Below are 16,282 nucleotides of genomic sequence, written 5' to 3'. Positions count from 1 at the left end.
TCAGTACACACTCATGAAATCATTCCTCTCAAATAGTTATATCATTGTTGAGTTTTCACAATAATTACCAATGGCGTAACAACAACCAGTTGGTGTCTGCGGGCTACATAGTAGGCAGACACCAACTGTGTTGGTGACCCCTGTACTAGACCATGGAACCCAACTAAGAAGTGTTGACCCTTTCAAGGATGTTGTTTGAATGCTACATACTGTTCATTATACTGTACACAAAACACATGTCTTAAAACCACTGTGAGAAGGAACAGCTTTTGAGTACTGACAGAATGTCTCAGCATAAAAAGCATAAAACAGCTTAGGAAAGTGGTTCAGTAATTAAATAGGGAAGGGAAAACAGAAGTCGCTTGCATGAGTGGGGCTGTCACGCTGTGCTGTAAATTCATTCAGATACCCCGATGCGAGCTAGCCTACAAAGTCAAAAAAGGTTAGACGGAAGAAAAGAAAATCTTTCATTTAATAAAGTACTTGGGGTCAAAGTGCAGTGAGGCCAAAAATCACCTCAACTCTTTTCCTTTTATTCCCTCTCTATCCTTTCACATCCTTGCAGCAGGGTCCCATGGTAGTAAATCAGCCAGCCAATTAAAGGAACACTAAAAAAGGGATTAGTTGGAAACCCATTCATCTGCCACACTGTCCTCCCTGCCAATTCACACTGGGGAGAAACGGTCTTCTGAGCTTCATGCTGGATAAAAGTCTGCTCGGTTGTGCTTGGAAACAGGTTTTTTTTTTAAAGCAGAAACTCTTTCTGAAGGAGCCTTCCTCTATATAATGACCAGAATGTAAATATTCATAACTAGCCTGGGAAAATGCAGAAGGTGACCGACCAAACACAAACTTTTAATTCAGATTAGTAAACACATCGTATTAACCAGTTATTGCAATTAATACAGCGAAACACAAGATGGTCTGAAGTTTGCTACTCCATTCCATCCATTCCAGTGCTGCAGTTAAACTATGTCTAATGTGAAAGCTCATTCTATGTTCACCAAGGTCAGATAAGCAGGCATGGTACCTGACATGATAATGTCAGGGTAACAAACTGCGCAGCATAAAGCATCCATGTAATAAAAACCTTGACATGCTGAAAATGCTGCAAGACAGAAACTAATCAAAACTCCTGACAGACATGATGAAGCTTAGAATGAAATGGCTTCAAAGTATTTCATAATTTAACTCAGCGAAATGGCTGGTCCGTCTGTTACGAGATGAAAAGAGTAGAGAGTGGTGATAAATCCTGACTCAGGCCTCCACTGTCCATTCTTTTATAATTGTTCAAATGCTAGTGAGCAATAAAGAAAGATGAATTCTGGTTTATAAAAGCAGGCACAAACACATTACCTGTCGGGTGCTGCGAAATGTGTACATGTGGTAAAGGATGGGAATGCTCTTCTTCTCAAAGCTTGGGTTCAGAATGTCGCTATCAATTTTCAGGTTCTTGACCATCAAATCCACCAAATAAGTACCCAGGTCCAGAGTGACCACAAATGACCAGTGGCTCTCACATCCCTGCAGCGTGGGTCCAAAACTTTGCTCCTGCTCAAGCCTGCACCAAAGTTCTCTGGGTAGGAGGTTGAACGTCTAGAACAAGAACAGAAGCAGTATGTTTTTCTCCATTTTTGCTACTTTCCACATTGTAGATACATACTGAAGACATCAAAGATATGAAGCATCTAAATATGGCTTGTATTTTAGATGGCTAAAAGTAGTCACCATTAGCTTTGCTCCTTGGCCTTCACAATGAGCTTCATGATGTAGTCAACTGGTGGAAAACCATTCTTTTGAAGTGAAGTTCATGGCGTGAAGGCCAAGAGAGTGCTCAGCAGCTATCAAAGAAAAGGGTGGCTGTTGCAGCAATAAAAGCAATAGAAAAGCACATTGTGACTTCTGGTTCACAAAAAGTTGAACAGTTAACAAGCTTCCCTCATTAGTCTAAAATGGATCAGAAACTTGACCCAGCAGAGTAGAACTATGACAACAAAGCCAAGCACGCGGTTTAAAATTAGACAATACCAAAGGACGGGTAATTTAGACTACACAAGCACCACATAAAAGATTACACCTTAAATAACTTCTGGCACATCACTAACAACTTCATGTTAATGAGCTTGAGCTCATTATCGTCTTGATGACTCCACTGTTTTTCTCCTGTGAACCAGGAACATTAAAAAAAAAACAGTGGAACCCTCCATTAATGCAAAACACCATTGAGAAAACAACATTAACGGGTGATGAAGGGTCACTGTGGTCGAGCTACTTCAAAGAGGTCTACTGCATGGTGAACAGTGAGCACTTCTCTACCTTGGTATCCTTGGCCAACAGTTCCGTGTAACTGCTGTAGACGGTGTTCAACTTTTTCACAGTCTGATTTTGATGCTTCTGCTGGACAGCGTATTTGGTGAAGACTCTGTTGCCCAGATCTCTGGCTAAAATCTTCAGGGACTCTCCGCTAGGGGGCAGACTGGTGACACTCTGAATGACAGAAGATTCAGTAGAATTTATTCTTGAGCCTGTGAACTAAATATGTTTAAGCACTTTCATTAGGACTTCATAGGTTACCTGAATCATGATGTTAACATACTCTCTATCCTCCAGCAGGCACAGATACGGGTAAATATTCAGTTTATAGTCCCTGGTGTTGGCTTTGGCCAGGATCATTTTGCTTTCCCTGAAAGCTTGAAGCAGAACCTTTTGCCACTGCACCCTCTGCTCAGCCAGCAGCTCCCTCTAAAAGAATCCAACACAACGCGGTATTAGACAATTGCTGTCAGCAGGTACCCACATCTATGACGAAGGCACGGACAATCCTCATTTATTACATAATTTGGGAATGAGATGGGAAGTCATTATCAACAGAGAAGCAGAAATTGGGCCATCACTCTCCGGCACCAAATCCGTGTGGAACATGACTAAACATCACAGTGGGTGATCAGGCTTGTTTCCCTCTAATGCGTACAGATTTCTAAGGTATTAGTTTTTTTGTTTGGTGGTCAAAGAAAAAAGCCCATTTCTGCCATTTACAGCTAAGAGGACAAAGTTGCATACATAAGTCTTTTTTGAAATCTATATTTTAAACAACCCACAGGTTAGTCAGGAGGCAAACATTGGTCTTCCTGAGTTGTTTTTGTGTCTGTGTGTGTATGAGATGTCTGTCTGCAGATGCAGCCTATGGTCTCCAAAAAAATACAAGGAAAAATGAGCAAAGCATAAAGGGGGTGGTACATGGAGGAATATTGCAGACCAAATTTCATAATAATAATGATAATAATTTCATGGTTATTGGTAAAACAACAGTAAAAGAAAAACAAAAACAAAAGAATTAGGAAAAAGAAGGGCATTTTTGTTAGTGCCCTGAACTGTTGCGCCACTGTGAATGCCAAAATGTTCAGAAAAACGTACTGAATTACAATACATGACTGGCTATCTGCAAATGTTCCCAGTTCACCAGAGACCATTTCCCTCTGCTCACTTCCCATGGAGCCCATCTGCAGAGGCAGACATGCCAAGCTCATTTTAAATGCCATTTTTAGTGAACTGCAGGACAATGGGACGGCGGATTAACACCACAATAAAAGGCGATTAATGGAGAGCGACATGTTGTAATTTGTTATTTTTCAGTGACATTATTTGGTCACACTTTATACTGGGGAACACTTTAACTATTAATATTCTCATTACTTGCTTATTTACTGTTAATAGTCTAAGTTGTTGTTTAGAGTGAAGGCAAAACATGGCACTTCATAAAGACTACTTACTGGCTAATATGCTGCTAGTAGCATATATGACTAGTTTATTTACGGTAATATATGCTCCCTAATCTAAAGTAGAACCCTTTTTCTCATCCTAATATTGTGCATAAAAATACCCTACTGATAGTAATATAACTACGACCAATTTTTATTAAACAAGATTTTTAAATTAGTATTTTTACTTTAAATTAACATGGAAAGTGGTTGAAATATTTAGCACCAACAAATGGACGTGCAGACGGAAGAAATAACATATAACTTGCAAACTAGTGTAGCAGTCAATTGAAGTAAAAAGTAGGGATAACAGTGCCAAAAAGTACACAAAGAATGACCCTCGCTAGGAAACGTTCAAAGGTCATTCCGACTTCTTTACATGTACTTATTGCTTAATAATGTGCTATCAAAGTCTGCTTCTTAATGGAATGTGAATCAGTTTTGTCAATAAATGTGTACAATAAATGTATGTATTACAGACAACTTCAAACTGGCTCTAAGCCCATCAGACATCTGGGGTGGAATTTAGGGTTAGAGCTAGATGTAAGTGTATCTGTAAGTGTAAAAAAAAAAAAGTAGGGATGAGAGTTGTACTTTGCTAGTAAGGACCATCAGAACATACTTGTGTGTGCTTTGTGATTTTACCATCCCTACTGCCATTGATTTTTCAGTTAATTTAAATATTTTTTTTGACTAGAAAAATAATAAGCAGGATTGTCTTAAAGAAGTACAAATAGTACAGAAAACATATGAATACATCAGCACAAGTGCTTTTTGGCAGGACTGAGGAGGAAGAAAACCAGGACTCCTCACCATTTTGGTCATATTTTCAGTGACTTGCTTGGAAACCTCCACAGAGTCAATTGTGACTGTGCAGGACTCTTCCATGTCGAGCTGAAGCTGAAAACGCTCTTGGAGCTCTGCCTGTGTGAAGTCCAGCTTTGGGTACTGGTGGTTATCTCTCTGAAACACAGACACAAATAGATTGTGTGCTTGCACTTTATCTCCAGTTAAATCAGGCGTAATAATGTATTTCATGGGTGAGACTTCCTTCCAGTGGTGTGAACATGAAGATCACACTTGCAGAACAAACCTGCTGCGGCACAAAAGATTCATGTGTCGTACCGTTTGACAAGGGCACAATCATCATGATCATTTTGAATTTCAGAAATGAATTAGAAATCTACAAACACGACAAATCCAAGTGATCGATTGCTTTTTTATTATAAAACACTAAGTGTTGGGTTTTTTCCATAGCTGACATCAGATGAAATTCCAGTGGACACACGAGCCAAGTGCACAAACAAAAGCCAATTAGGAACACACAGTTAAAAATAAATTAAATTTTCATTAACACAACAGAAAAAATGATAATCTGAAATGTGGAATGTTGCATCAAACTGCATTTTGTATGAGCAGCATACTTGTTGCTAATAGCATAAACCTAAAAGATAAACAACATTGTAATTAGGCAGCTGATGCAAACACAGATAGAAAATCCACAGGAGACCATACTGTGTTCCTCTCTGTTATCTACTGGGCCAGTAACTAAATCAAAATTTGGACACCAACCAGGCAAAAGTAGCGTCCAATCTCATGAACAAAAAGTCCTGTTGACAAAAATAGAATCCAGTGAATGTAGAACACCGTGGAGAACTGATGATGGTGGCATATCCTAAAAAATAAAATAAATGACCTGCTTGTCTTATGTTGAAGCCCGAATACTTTTTTGTAGCCTTCAGCACTTTTCAAAGCTTAAAATAACCCTCTTTAGTTATGCATCATTGATGATCTGAAGTGCCTTAAGATTGGCAGATGTCCAAAGTAGTCTTTATTATTTACACAGCAGATTTGCTGGCGTTTTGGTTTGGAATCATCTCTTGAACTCGAGTGTTCATGCCAACATTGAGAATATCTGGAATGTGAGCTGGTTAAACAAATGGCCAAGATAACGCCAGTACTCAAAAACGGGCCACCTTCATTGCATAATAGTAACTAAACAAGTTCCTTTGAGTCACAAGAGCCACCACATGGGGAAGGGTGTAAGAGAATGGTGTAATATTGCACAACTGAACGATACCTTCAGATAGAAATCCTCAATTAGTGATGGAGGAGAATTGCTGGTGGTGACGTTGTGACTAGGCTGATAATCTGGTTTGACGGCGCGAATGGCTTTCATGACCATGTCTCTTTCATCCTGCCAGAAGACACACTTGCTGAAAAGATTATCCAGAGACAGTCCGTCTTCCTCCATTTGGGTCAGACACCTAGAAGCACAGACAGTAAGAGTTACTTTTACAAGGGAGGCACCTCTTCCATTAGACCTTAAGAACCAAGGAAAAGACACTTATACTTTACTTAAAATGAGAGGCAACAGAACAGATGAGGTTATTACAGGACAGAACATACTTCAGTGTGGAAATAACTGAACATGTTTGGAATATTCACATTGACAGACATTTCTGTCAGAAGGGGAATGTGACTTTGATCCAGGGGCAGATGGATGCTGGTGACATTATTGAAATGTTTATTAGCACAGAATCTCCATGAGAGCGCAGTATTCATGAGTGGACTGCAGATAATGCAGATGCTCAGCTCAACTGGAATATAAATGAGCAAATGATATTCAAATTATTCGGAAACCAAACAAGACATAAGGATTTACATATTCTGACACTGTTAACAGTTCACAATCAACTGCGTCCTTTTTGTAAAATGCTGACATTTTTAGGTGTAGTTTTAATCCGGCTGTATTCATCCCCAATGCCACGTGATTGTAGCTGATGCTATTTGAAATGCCATTACTTTTGTTTGAGAAGACTCCAAACAATATTTTTTATCAAGACTTTGACTAGTACTGATCATGAGTATAATAAGAATAAGAATAAGAATAAGAATAAGAATAAGAATAAGAATAAGAATAAGAATAAGGACTCCCTTGTCTATTCACATTTCTTGATATAGATTTGTTTGAGTAATGTGAATACACTGCTCTGGTGCATTCCCTCTCTCATCCCCGCACTAGTATCACCATACCAAAGCTTGTCACATTAGATTAAATTAGATCAGACTGTTATACTGACTCTTGGTTTATGTATAAAGTATATCTTGTTGTCTACTAGCCTTTGGGTGCCATTGTAACTCTATGAATTGTTAAACTGAACTTGCTTTTCTCAATGTTAACGAAATTCCAGCATATTCAGAGAAAATTCATTATTCAAATTCATTATTGCAACAAGCACATGAGGAAATATTGATATTGAATGCTATTAAAATATGATTTACATTGATTAACATTTTGAATTCATGGTCACATTTTGAAGCAGAACACATTTACTGTTGTCTCACGATCTGCTGGAGCTAAAAAGAACCCTTCATTTATATTCATTTATGGTATCATTTTTAACACAGCCCGAACAAAAAAGATTGAAGATGCGGAAGATCCAGTCTAGCTGACTGTAATGACAACTATGCCTTGAATCCTCAAACGAATATACACGTACGAGCCTAACACTTCGTAAAGATAAAAGCTAGGGTGCACTGCCCCCCATAGGCAAGAAGCAGAACTGCATGATTGGGATATTTCTCTAGACAATTAGATATAAAGTCAATTATCAACTGGAGGAGAGGAAGTACAATTACTACAGTAATAAAACTCTGGCACCCGCAAATATTAAAATAATATAAAGAGGCAATAATTCAACCTCGAAAAGATTAGATGGCACCATCATGCAGTTTTTTTGGGAACTCCCACAAAAGCCCCTGAGGTTCAACTCTGGAGTTAGTGGAATAACGCAAAGTTCAATTTTAGATCAGCGTAAATGAGTCTGCCACGAACAATTACAGGATTAGTCTGGGTGCTGCCACTGTGGGCCACTGTGGAACAAAGCCAGCCAGGGGGCGGTGGGAAGACGAAGAATAATCACCGTGGCTCCTGTTCAGCTGCTCACTTGGGACCAAAGAGTTCTAGAGGACATATTAACAAAGAGAAAACTTGGGAAATCCGTGTGCGAGAGTGTGTGTGTCTGTGTGTGCGTGCGTGCGTGTGTGTGAGAGAGAGAGAGAAAAAAGAGGGAATTTGGGCACTAAGGGGTAATTTAAAAAGTCACTAGTAATAAAATGCAAAAACTAAATAATAACAACAAATAAATAAAAATAACATGTTGAATTTCAAAACAAGTCACTGTTACAATCATGTGATAATCGGAATGATGAAACAAACCCGGCCATTAAATCCTTTCTCCTGAATTATTTTTCAGTCACTAACTTTCACTTACATCAGCAAGTCACACGTTCCTTGCTCAAGCACAATGCATGTCGTCACGGTCATTTGCAGAATACGTTGGGCTCGGCTGATAATGTAATGTAAAGACTTGAAAGGCATTTATAAGGGCTTAAAATTAAATAACATTGATTGATCTATGTATCGCTTTTTTGTAGAAATAAAACAGAACTCCTCACGCAAAGTCACATTGAAAAACAGCATATTTGTATCCATGTTTCATTCACACACCTGGTGATAACCCGTTGAGAGAAGTCAGGGTTACGACCCATGCACTCCAGAGCAGCACTGTATGATCCTAGATCAGGCTTGAGACCGGCTTCCTCCAGCAGAATAAAGAGACGACCAATATGGTTCAATGTTCCCTGCAAGAGAAAGTGACACACACAGTTAAGTCCGACACCTTTGACCCTGAAACAGTCACTCCTACAAATTTACTCATTATGACGATAGAAAGGCTCATAGTCACTTGCATCCTGCAGTTTGGACAGTTGCTGCTCACTTACTGTATCATGTTATTTTTGCAAACTACATTAAACTAAACTTGATTAAATTCAAATAGCTTCACTGCCTGGGCGGAATGCTCATCAGTTATGTTCACAAAAAAGGTCCGAATTATCGGGTCAAAACTGTGAACTGTGTGTCCAAAGAAATGAGTCAGCATAAGTTGCATTTTAGTGCAACAATGAAATGATAATCAGAGAGAACATCTGACTGACCTTCTTGGCCCAGACCTTCATCATGATGTTGTAGATACTGGTGTCAAGATGCTTCCGTCGACTCAAAACTCTGTGCTGGCTCAGCAGGAAACTGCTTGCCCGCTCAACGTCCCCCAAAAAGACACATGCCTCCAGATAAGAGCGGATGTTAGACTGGATCTCCAAGTATGCTGTTCCTTTATCTGCCTCAGGATTGGTCGCACAGGAAGATGGCAGCAGAGTCTCTTGCACATTCAGCCTTCTCTGCAGTTCCTCTAATTTCGACTGCTCCTCAGGGGTGAATGTAGGATTAGAAGCCTGTTTTTTATCTTGTCCAACTGAAGCCTGCTTTTTAGAGTCTTTCCAGTTCCCTTTGGATGACGTCTCCTGTGGCGTAGCAGCTGCCCTTACCACAGATGAAGGCGTGCGTTTCGAGGACACAGCAGCACGTATTTGATCGGCCAGTTTCATGCTGTTTTTGCTTTTCTTCGCAGAGGGAGCCATCTTATTAGCTTTAAAAGATATGTTTTTATGGCTTGTACCTGGTAATAGCGACTTCTTTTCTACAACAGGATCTGGCACTGCTGGTTTCTCCTTGACCTTCTTTGGTCCTTTCTGTTGGATGTGCTGCTGTTTCCTAAGTTTGTTTTTCTTTTCCTTAGACAACTTTTCTATCCAGCGGCTGGGCTGCAATTTAGAGCAGTCCTTCCCAGCGGTCAGCCCTGATTTGGGAATGTCAGCCTTCTCTTGAGCCGGGTGTTTAGAAGATCTCCCAGTGGGCAAACTTCTCCCAGAAGAGCGAGCTTGAACAAATTGCACGTTGGTTTGTTGGACATCTAGAACGACGTCGGTTTGAAGTTGATGTATCCTGGCTTCAAGCACTAAAGAGAGGACATGTAGCGTAGTTAAATTTATCACCATATTATACATTTTGCTCTGATGTAATCAGATTTTTATGACTTTATGTAAAGATTCTAACTGTGATATAACATGTTCGAAACATACCATCTAAAAGCTGAGATTGCTCCAGGACTCTTTTCTTTGTATCATCTGTCCGTGGGTATGAAAAGGAGACCTTGCTTTGTTGTCTTTGTAACGGTGTCTCTGAAAAACACCCCCCAAGATTGTGTACACAGATCAGATGTTGTCAGTCTTTACTGTGAATTCCTTAAATTAGACTGGCAAGGACAACAAAGAAATGAACTGGAAAACACATTTAAAAAGGCTGCCTTATGGTCACGACTTATTTGGAATAAAGACAAAGTTTGTCTAAGGAAGCTAAATTAGCAGTGAGAATTTACACCATCACAGTAGACGGCTAACTTTTAGGGAAGCAAATTATGTACCATCCCATAAGACTGCACTTGTCTTATTAATAGACATGACAAAATTAACTGATTACTTGCAGAATAATTCATCCTCATTTCCATTTTCAAGGGTAGGCACCCACTCATTAAAAGTAGCTACTGCTGAGAGCAGCATAATCTACTGTTGTCCAGTGAAATCACATTTTAACGGCAGGACGAAGGGTCTACAGTACATGAACAGAAGAAAGGCATTAAAACAAGAATGAATTTGGCAAGCGTCAATAACCTGTTGGACTTATTTGTTTTCTTAAATTATGTCGACGTCGTCAGTAACAGTTTCGTACAAAAGATGCAGTGCAATGCTCAAATTGGTGACGACACAGATTGTCTTAAAAAACACTGTTTTCAGGTGAGATGAGAACACTTGAACGGGCCATTCACTCGTGTTACCAATGGGTACGGAACACCATGTTTATGTCTGTGCCCTCTGTCCAACGTGACTCCTGCAGACTTGAGAACATCCTTTCACTCACCTGATATTCGTCTCACTCCACCATTCCGGATCCACAAACAACGTTGACAACTGTCCACAAATGCAGCTCGCCTTCCGACGAAAACCCAGTGGTGTAAACATTTTGCGGCAGTACTAACTCTGAGAAGTGACATGTTGACATGTATTAGCCGCGCTACATCCGAACTTCACGCTTCCATTTTGAAAAAGACTCGGCTAATCGAGGCCTGATGACATTGATCAAGGTGCATCGAGTAGAGCGTCGATAAATCGAGTGGAGAGAGCTGAGCTCTCCGAGTGGAGCGATACATACTGTACATCAGAAATATAATATGTCCGGTAATACACATTTAATGAGATGTATATTTGTTGATTGTCGATGTGATTGGCAATTACACATGTGATATAATAATTTGCTGTGGTACATTGAAAAGTGTTTACAAATCCACAATGAACAAAGAAATAAATGATAAATAAAATACATTTGTTAATTTACTATTATTTTACTATTAATCAACTGATCTACTGACAGAAATTCTGTTCCACTAATTTACGAAAAGACGGAAAATGCATTATTTGAATATAAAAATAGACATATGTAACATTTCACTGGGCTTCATAAGCAGCCACCTAACTATAAAATAGATGAGGGTCTTTCAGCCAAACAGGTCTATTGTATTCCTCACTGTTAGTGTAATGATAGTCCGGCAGATGGCAGTCTTTCTACAGTGACTGTCTTAGACTTGAACCAGCGCTCGTATAGCAATAATTAACTGCGGTGTGATTTTGATATGGAAAAATATATACGTTGATCGCACACAACAGGAATTTTGTAACCCTCATAGTTGCACCAAATAACCTTGGTTGCTGCGTAAATTCTGGTGAGTCAAGTCGTAGCCTTGAATGAAACTGTTTATACTTGGGCTAAATGCAGAATTATTTAGTTATACTCGAGGTAGATTTGAAAATTGTCAGACAACTTCACGAGTTAAAGCTTTTATTTTGGCAACACAGTAAAGCATTTAAGAGCAGGCGAGTTATTCTTTTTTTTCCTTTGTCTATGTGTAACATGCACTGGTCTGTCTATGTTTAAAAAATGGACATTTCTTTCTCAATCATTTTGAGATCCAAATGTCTGCAAGCTGACTTGAAGAAAAGTAAAACTGATTCCCTTCATACGCACTTTCTGACCCTTGGCAGTGTTACCCCTCCCCATGTCATCCAACCATAAAGCATTCTTAAACACTTTAGTCGCCTTTTGTGTGTCGGCAGCCGAGGTTAACACAAGCTCTACTTGACGGAGAGAGAAGTAGAGAAGGATGGGAGTCTTGGAGGGAAATGAGGTCCAGGCAGTACATCTTTTCTCAGCGGTGGCAGTGGCTGAGAGCACAGCGGTGGGTGTCTGCTTCTGAGCTATAGGTGAGGATCAGGAGGTGTTTGTTGCCACGGTTCACGAGCAAGGCCCCTTGACAGCCTCGTTTGATGTGGTTGGCCCCTGTCGGCGGCTGGCTCTTTGCACTGGTGTGACAGTCATTGCCGGGTGAGTGACTGTCAATGCCTCCGCTGACAAAAGAGGAGAAGACAAGCATTCATGGGGCCTGATAATGGCCAGAACAGGACAAGGCTGCCATTCTCATTCACTTTGATCATGTGGAGTCTTTTGCACACCTTTGTAGGGGCTGCTTATTTGTTTAACAGATGGTGAAGGGGTCGTTTTAAAACGGCTTCACCTGGCAAGGGAGACTGGATGGAAGGCCCTGTTTGCCAGACACCAGTGTTTGTTTTGGAAGCCATGGTCCTTCCAGCACTGGGTCGTCCCCTGTTTCATTAGTAGTACACCATTTACTGTATCTCCTCCATTAGAGTCCATTAGAAATCCTGAGATGGTCTTTACTGGACTTCACTGAGTCACAACAATAACGGCGTGTCGGATCAACTATCAGTCAGAGCACAAATCAAACCCTCGCAGTGTTTTAGCACCAGCCCCTTTTTCCCGACATGAAGAATGTTTTTCTTCTTCATTCTTAAACTCTTGAGAAAGAAAAAAATACTCTGTACAAATGTATTTTGGTATCTGACAGGGGAACATTTTTGCCTTCTTGTGAGATCTTTTTAGATTCTCCAATATATTTGGTTGTATGAGACCCTTGGAATTCAGATGTGAAGTTTTCATAAACTGATGTTGAATAGATGCAGACAACATATACATAAACAGTTAAGTTCATTATTTCAGAGGTTCTATTGCATGCGTTTTATAAACTCTATAATAATAATAACAATGTTGAATTATCCCTAAATGAAGAAAATAAATTCATTGGAAGTGCATTGTTACTTACCTCGGTAATGGTCAATAATAAACTGAGAATTGTTTAAGGCGTGTGATGACTTGAGTTGAAGCATTTCTAACTGAACTCTAACTCAGTACCACACAATGCAAAAATCCAGATGACCACTATATGAGGACAACAAAACCAAATGTCCAAAGCTAAAATCAAATTGGAAATCAGCACCGTGATTGTTAAAAAAAAAAGTTTTTAATGTATGAATACATTTATCTACTCCAGCAGACGGCCAAAATAGCTTCAATGCCTGCAGCCCAGTTTAAGATCATTGGGTCAAAAACGACACCATGAAAAACGAAAGAAAGAGCAAAACAGCAGGCCAACACAACAATTAATAATAGGGAGCTATTACTGAGCGATTGTCAGTGCGAGGAGGGAGGTCGTGTTTCAGAGGCTTTTCAAGACTTTGATGGCACAAAACAGGCCTCATTATAGAGATATTATCTCTATTCATACACTTACAGAGCTGCCTGGATCCCTGCTGGGAAAGATTAGGTCCCTCCACTTGAGAACATCCTACTTGGGTGTCTGGCTCACAGTGTGGTGTTCTCAGCTCTGGGCTGAAAAGTTTGTTCGACACTTAAACATGAGCTGAGAGAGAGAGCTGTATCGTAGCATCTATTGGACCAGTTATTTCAAACTCATGGCCCATGGGCCAAATCCAGCCAAATAGGTCCTGTATATGACTTAGTTATGGTAACCTATAAGATCACAGAGTTCAGGCCTTGTTGCTCAATTGTTTTCTAACAAGAGGAGATCTGAAAACTTTAAAACACAGGAAAGGCTGGTGTTACAGGGAGCTATATAATTGACAAGAAACGGATGCTTTTATTGAAGTTAGCCTCCAAGTGTCTGATATCACATTCTGGTTCCATTTTATTTTAGAATAAAATAGTCATCTACCAGAGTGATCTCATGTAAACAAAGCCAAATGAAACAAATGGAGCTAAATGGAATTAATAGAGAGCGGGAAAGGAACCATTAATGGATGAAAATGAACTGACGCTATTCCTGGCAGAACACTTCCAGGGAAAAACAAAACAAATAAAAAAGAAAAAAACACAACAGCTGAGGAAAGTGTGAGCAAACCTGCTGTACCACTGGACCTCAAAACTTCTCAAAATAGTCCTCTTAAACTGTTAATGATCTGGTAGTTTGCAACATCAAAGTGCCTTACTGTGCGGGAGTAATAAGCAGCATTAGCACATATTAACAGAGAAATGCTTCTTGCCGGCATCTGCTCGGGCACTGAGCTCACAGCCCAAACATTTGCTTTCAAGACACCACAAAGCAATCTGCTGCCACATCTGACATTCACATGAGGCTTGAACTTTGCTCCTGACCTCAGGGGGCACTTTGATTTTTAGAGAGATACAGTACATTGGATTATGGTATGATTTCTATTACAGATCGGTAATTGAAATCATGAAGAACAAATGGAACATCATGTTTTTAAGACTAAATTTGTCCCATATACTTGGCTCTCTTTGTATTTTTGGTGCGCTGGTAATGGGAAATCCTTAAAACATGCTTTACATTATGGGAGAGCCCCACTTGTTTATTTTGGGAGAGAACAAAACACATTTGATGTGTTGTCACTTGATGATATAAACCTGCAGTAAAACATGCTGGTGTCACACAACTGAGTGGCATCAGATACTTTTTAGAGTAACAAAAACAGAGCCAGTGGTTTCTGGGCCAACTAGTTCCTACAGTGGGTGTTTCCCATTGATATTGGGGTCAACAAAAATGCTAATAAGGCTTGAGAAAATATGCTACTAAAGAGGTTGTTGGCGTAAGTGGAGAAAGAGTTCAAAGTAAATAAAATGGATGAACAGCACTTATTTGTCTTCTCACAACAGATAAGGGTTAAGAAGCATTCAGTCTTGGGGTGTTGTTGGCGAGCGAGAAGGCACTGCCAAAATCCTAAAAGTCACAGGGCAAGTGGCCTCGGGCGACGCTCATAATTGAGACTGAGACCTCTTTTAAAGGAGGCTAATTGACAGCTTCTACAGACAGCTCTGGATTCTGCTTCACATCTTCTTCTCCCTGGCAACGTCAGCAACTTGTATTAGATTATTTAGAGCCAATCAGGGTATCACTATGACACCGCAAAACCTACTACTAGAGTGCTGTTATTTGGCTTTTCCACCAAATAAATCCAAATAAATTGACACAGGATTTTGAAGCCACCCATTTAAAAATCCTTCTAATCGTCTCATCCTGTATCTTCGTGTATCCGGCACAATGTGAGAGTGCCGTAGCAATGTATGGGTAAACAAAATAAGTAAATTATGTCAGAAAATAAACTGCTTTATTGCGTAGCAAGGCTGAGTCTACTGATGCTAAAGCTGTTCTGGGGAAAGACTGCAGACTCATATCAACTCTGAAGACAAGAGTCTGCCAGGTTTTTGTTTTGAGAAGGACAAATGGAGCCTGAAGATCATGTTGTGTTGGAGTCCAGGCTGACTAACCAGAATCAAGGCCAAGGCTTTGGGGGCCCATGACTGAGTTGAGACAACGATTGAAACCAAACTGAATATAGAACGGGGTGCCAAATACTCTCTGTATTAGGGTCGAAAGATATATCATTATATCTGGCCCTTCAATGTACAGCTAAGACCCACCAACCATGCCTGCAGTTGATCGACAGCTAAAGGCAGCCAGTGGCAGACGTCTGACTTTGTATTGCATTGATAGACGTCTAAAGACGTCTTGCATGAATATCAAGATATGAAATTTCGCTCTGGTCTCAGTCTAGACTCATTCTCAGGTTAGGTGCTCTTGACTCCAACATTGAGCTCATGGATCTGAATCCTATTGTTGCTAGTCAAGAGCTCTTAAGTTGACACCAAAATGCAATGCAGTAAGTCTCAAAACGGGACACAAAATCTAGCCTTTGTTGCCCATTCCCAGGTGGAAAGACACATTCTCTCACCTTAAATACTTGAGGACACTGTATATTACAGAATATTAGGAAGCAACGAGACAAGTCTGAGCTGTGGAGGCAAGATTTATTATCATGCTCAAATTGGTTTTATTGTGCAGTTGTGAAACAACAGACCAAACTGTGGGGAGTCAGAAAAAGGTGTTCTTCATTTCCTCCCAAATGAAACAGCAAAGATCAGAGGTGGTGTTTCACTGAAATATTAACAAAGGTAAATCTCAAACTTGATCTGGAGTCACTCCGCTGACACTCCTGCAACCTGTTCCACGTTGGCTGCTGATTCAAACCAGTGGCTTTAAAAAAAAGTCTGCTTTAATTTGCTCCATGTGGCCCGGGAGAACAAAAGAAAGCAGAGGTGTCAAACAAACTGTCCCCTTGTGGACGCCATGGACTGGGCAGATTTGGAGAGAACTGATTGGTATGGAGGAGTCGTCTGC

At 40.1% G+C, this 16,282-nt stretch overlaps 1 protein-coding gene and 1 long non-coding RNA gene across 2 annotated transcripts in view; both read right to left on the bottom strand.

Annotated features, from left to right (window-relative positions):
• The window catches only part of polrmt (polymerase (RNA) mitochondrial (DNA directed)), a 32,309-nt gene extending 21,559 nt beyond the window's left edge, over positions 1-10,750 (bottom strand). The window contains exons 1-9 of the mRNA XM_053857292.1: positions 10,579-10,750; positions 9,744-9,842; positions 8,760-9,619; positions 8,272-8,405; positions 5,839-6,025; positions 4,572-4,721; positions 2,575-2,742; positions 2,317-2,487; positions 1,357-1,596 (exon numbers count right to left, since the gene is read on the bottom strand). Coding sequence (XP_053713267.1) covers positions 1,357-1,596; positions 2,317-2,487; positions 2,575-2,742; positions 4,572-4,721; positions 5,839-6,025; positions 8,272-8,405; positions 8,760-9,619; positions 9,744-9,842; positions 10,579-10,711 — 2,142 coding nt within the window. The 5' untranslated portion in view covers positions 10,712-10,750. The remainder of the gene's footprint in view (positions 1-1,356; positions 1,597-2,316; positions 2,488-2,574; positions 2,743-4,571; positions 4,722-5,838; positions 6,026-8,271; positions 8,406-8,759; positions 9,620-9,743; positions 9,843-10,578) is intronic.
• Positions 10,751-11,594: 844 nt separating this feature from the next.
• The window catches only part of LOC128754636 (uncharacterized), a 40,593-nt gene continuing 35,905 nt past the window's right edge, over positions 11,595-16,282 (bottom strand). The window contains exon 3 of the long non-coding RNA XR_008413941.1: positions 11,595-12,119. This is a non-coding gene — a long non-coding RNA (uncharacterized LOC128754636). The remainder of the gene's footprint in view (positions 12,120-16,282) is intronic.

This window comes from Synchiropus splendidus, chromosome 1 (assembly GCF_027744825.2).
Source record: "Synchiropus splendidus isolate RoL2022-P1 chromosome 1, RoL_Sspl_1.0, whole genome shotgun sequence".
NCBI classification, from domain to species: domain Eukaryota; kingdom Metazoa; phylum Chordata; class Actinopteri; order Syngnathiformes; family Callionymidae; genus Synchiropus; species Synchiropus splendidus.
Note: the sequence above shows the minus strand (reverse complement) of the source record. Positions and strands in the feature narration are given on the sequence as shown.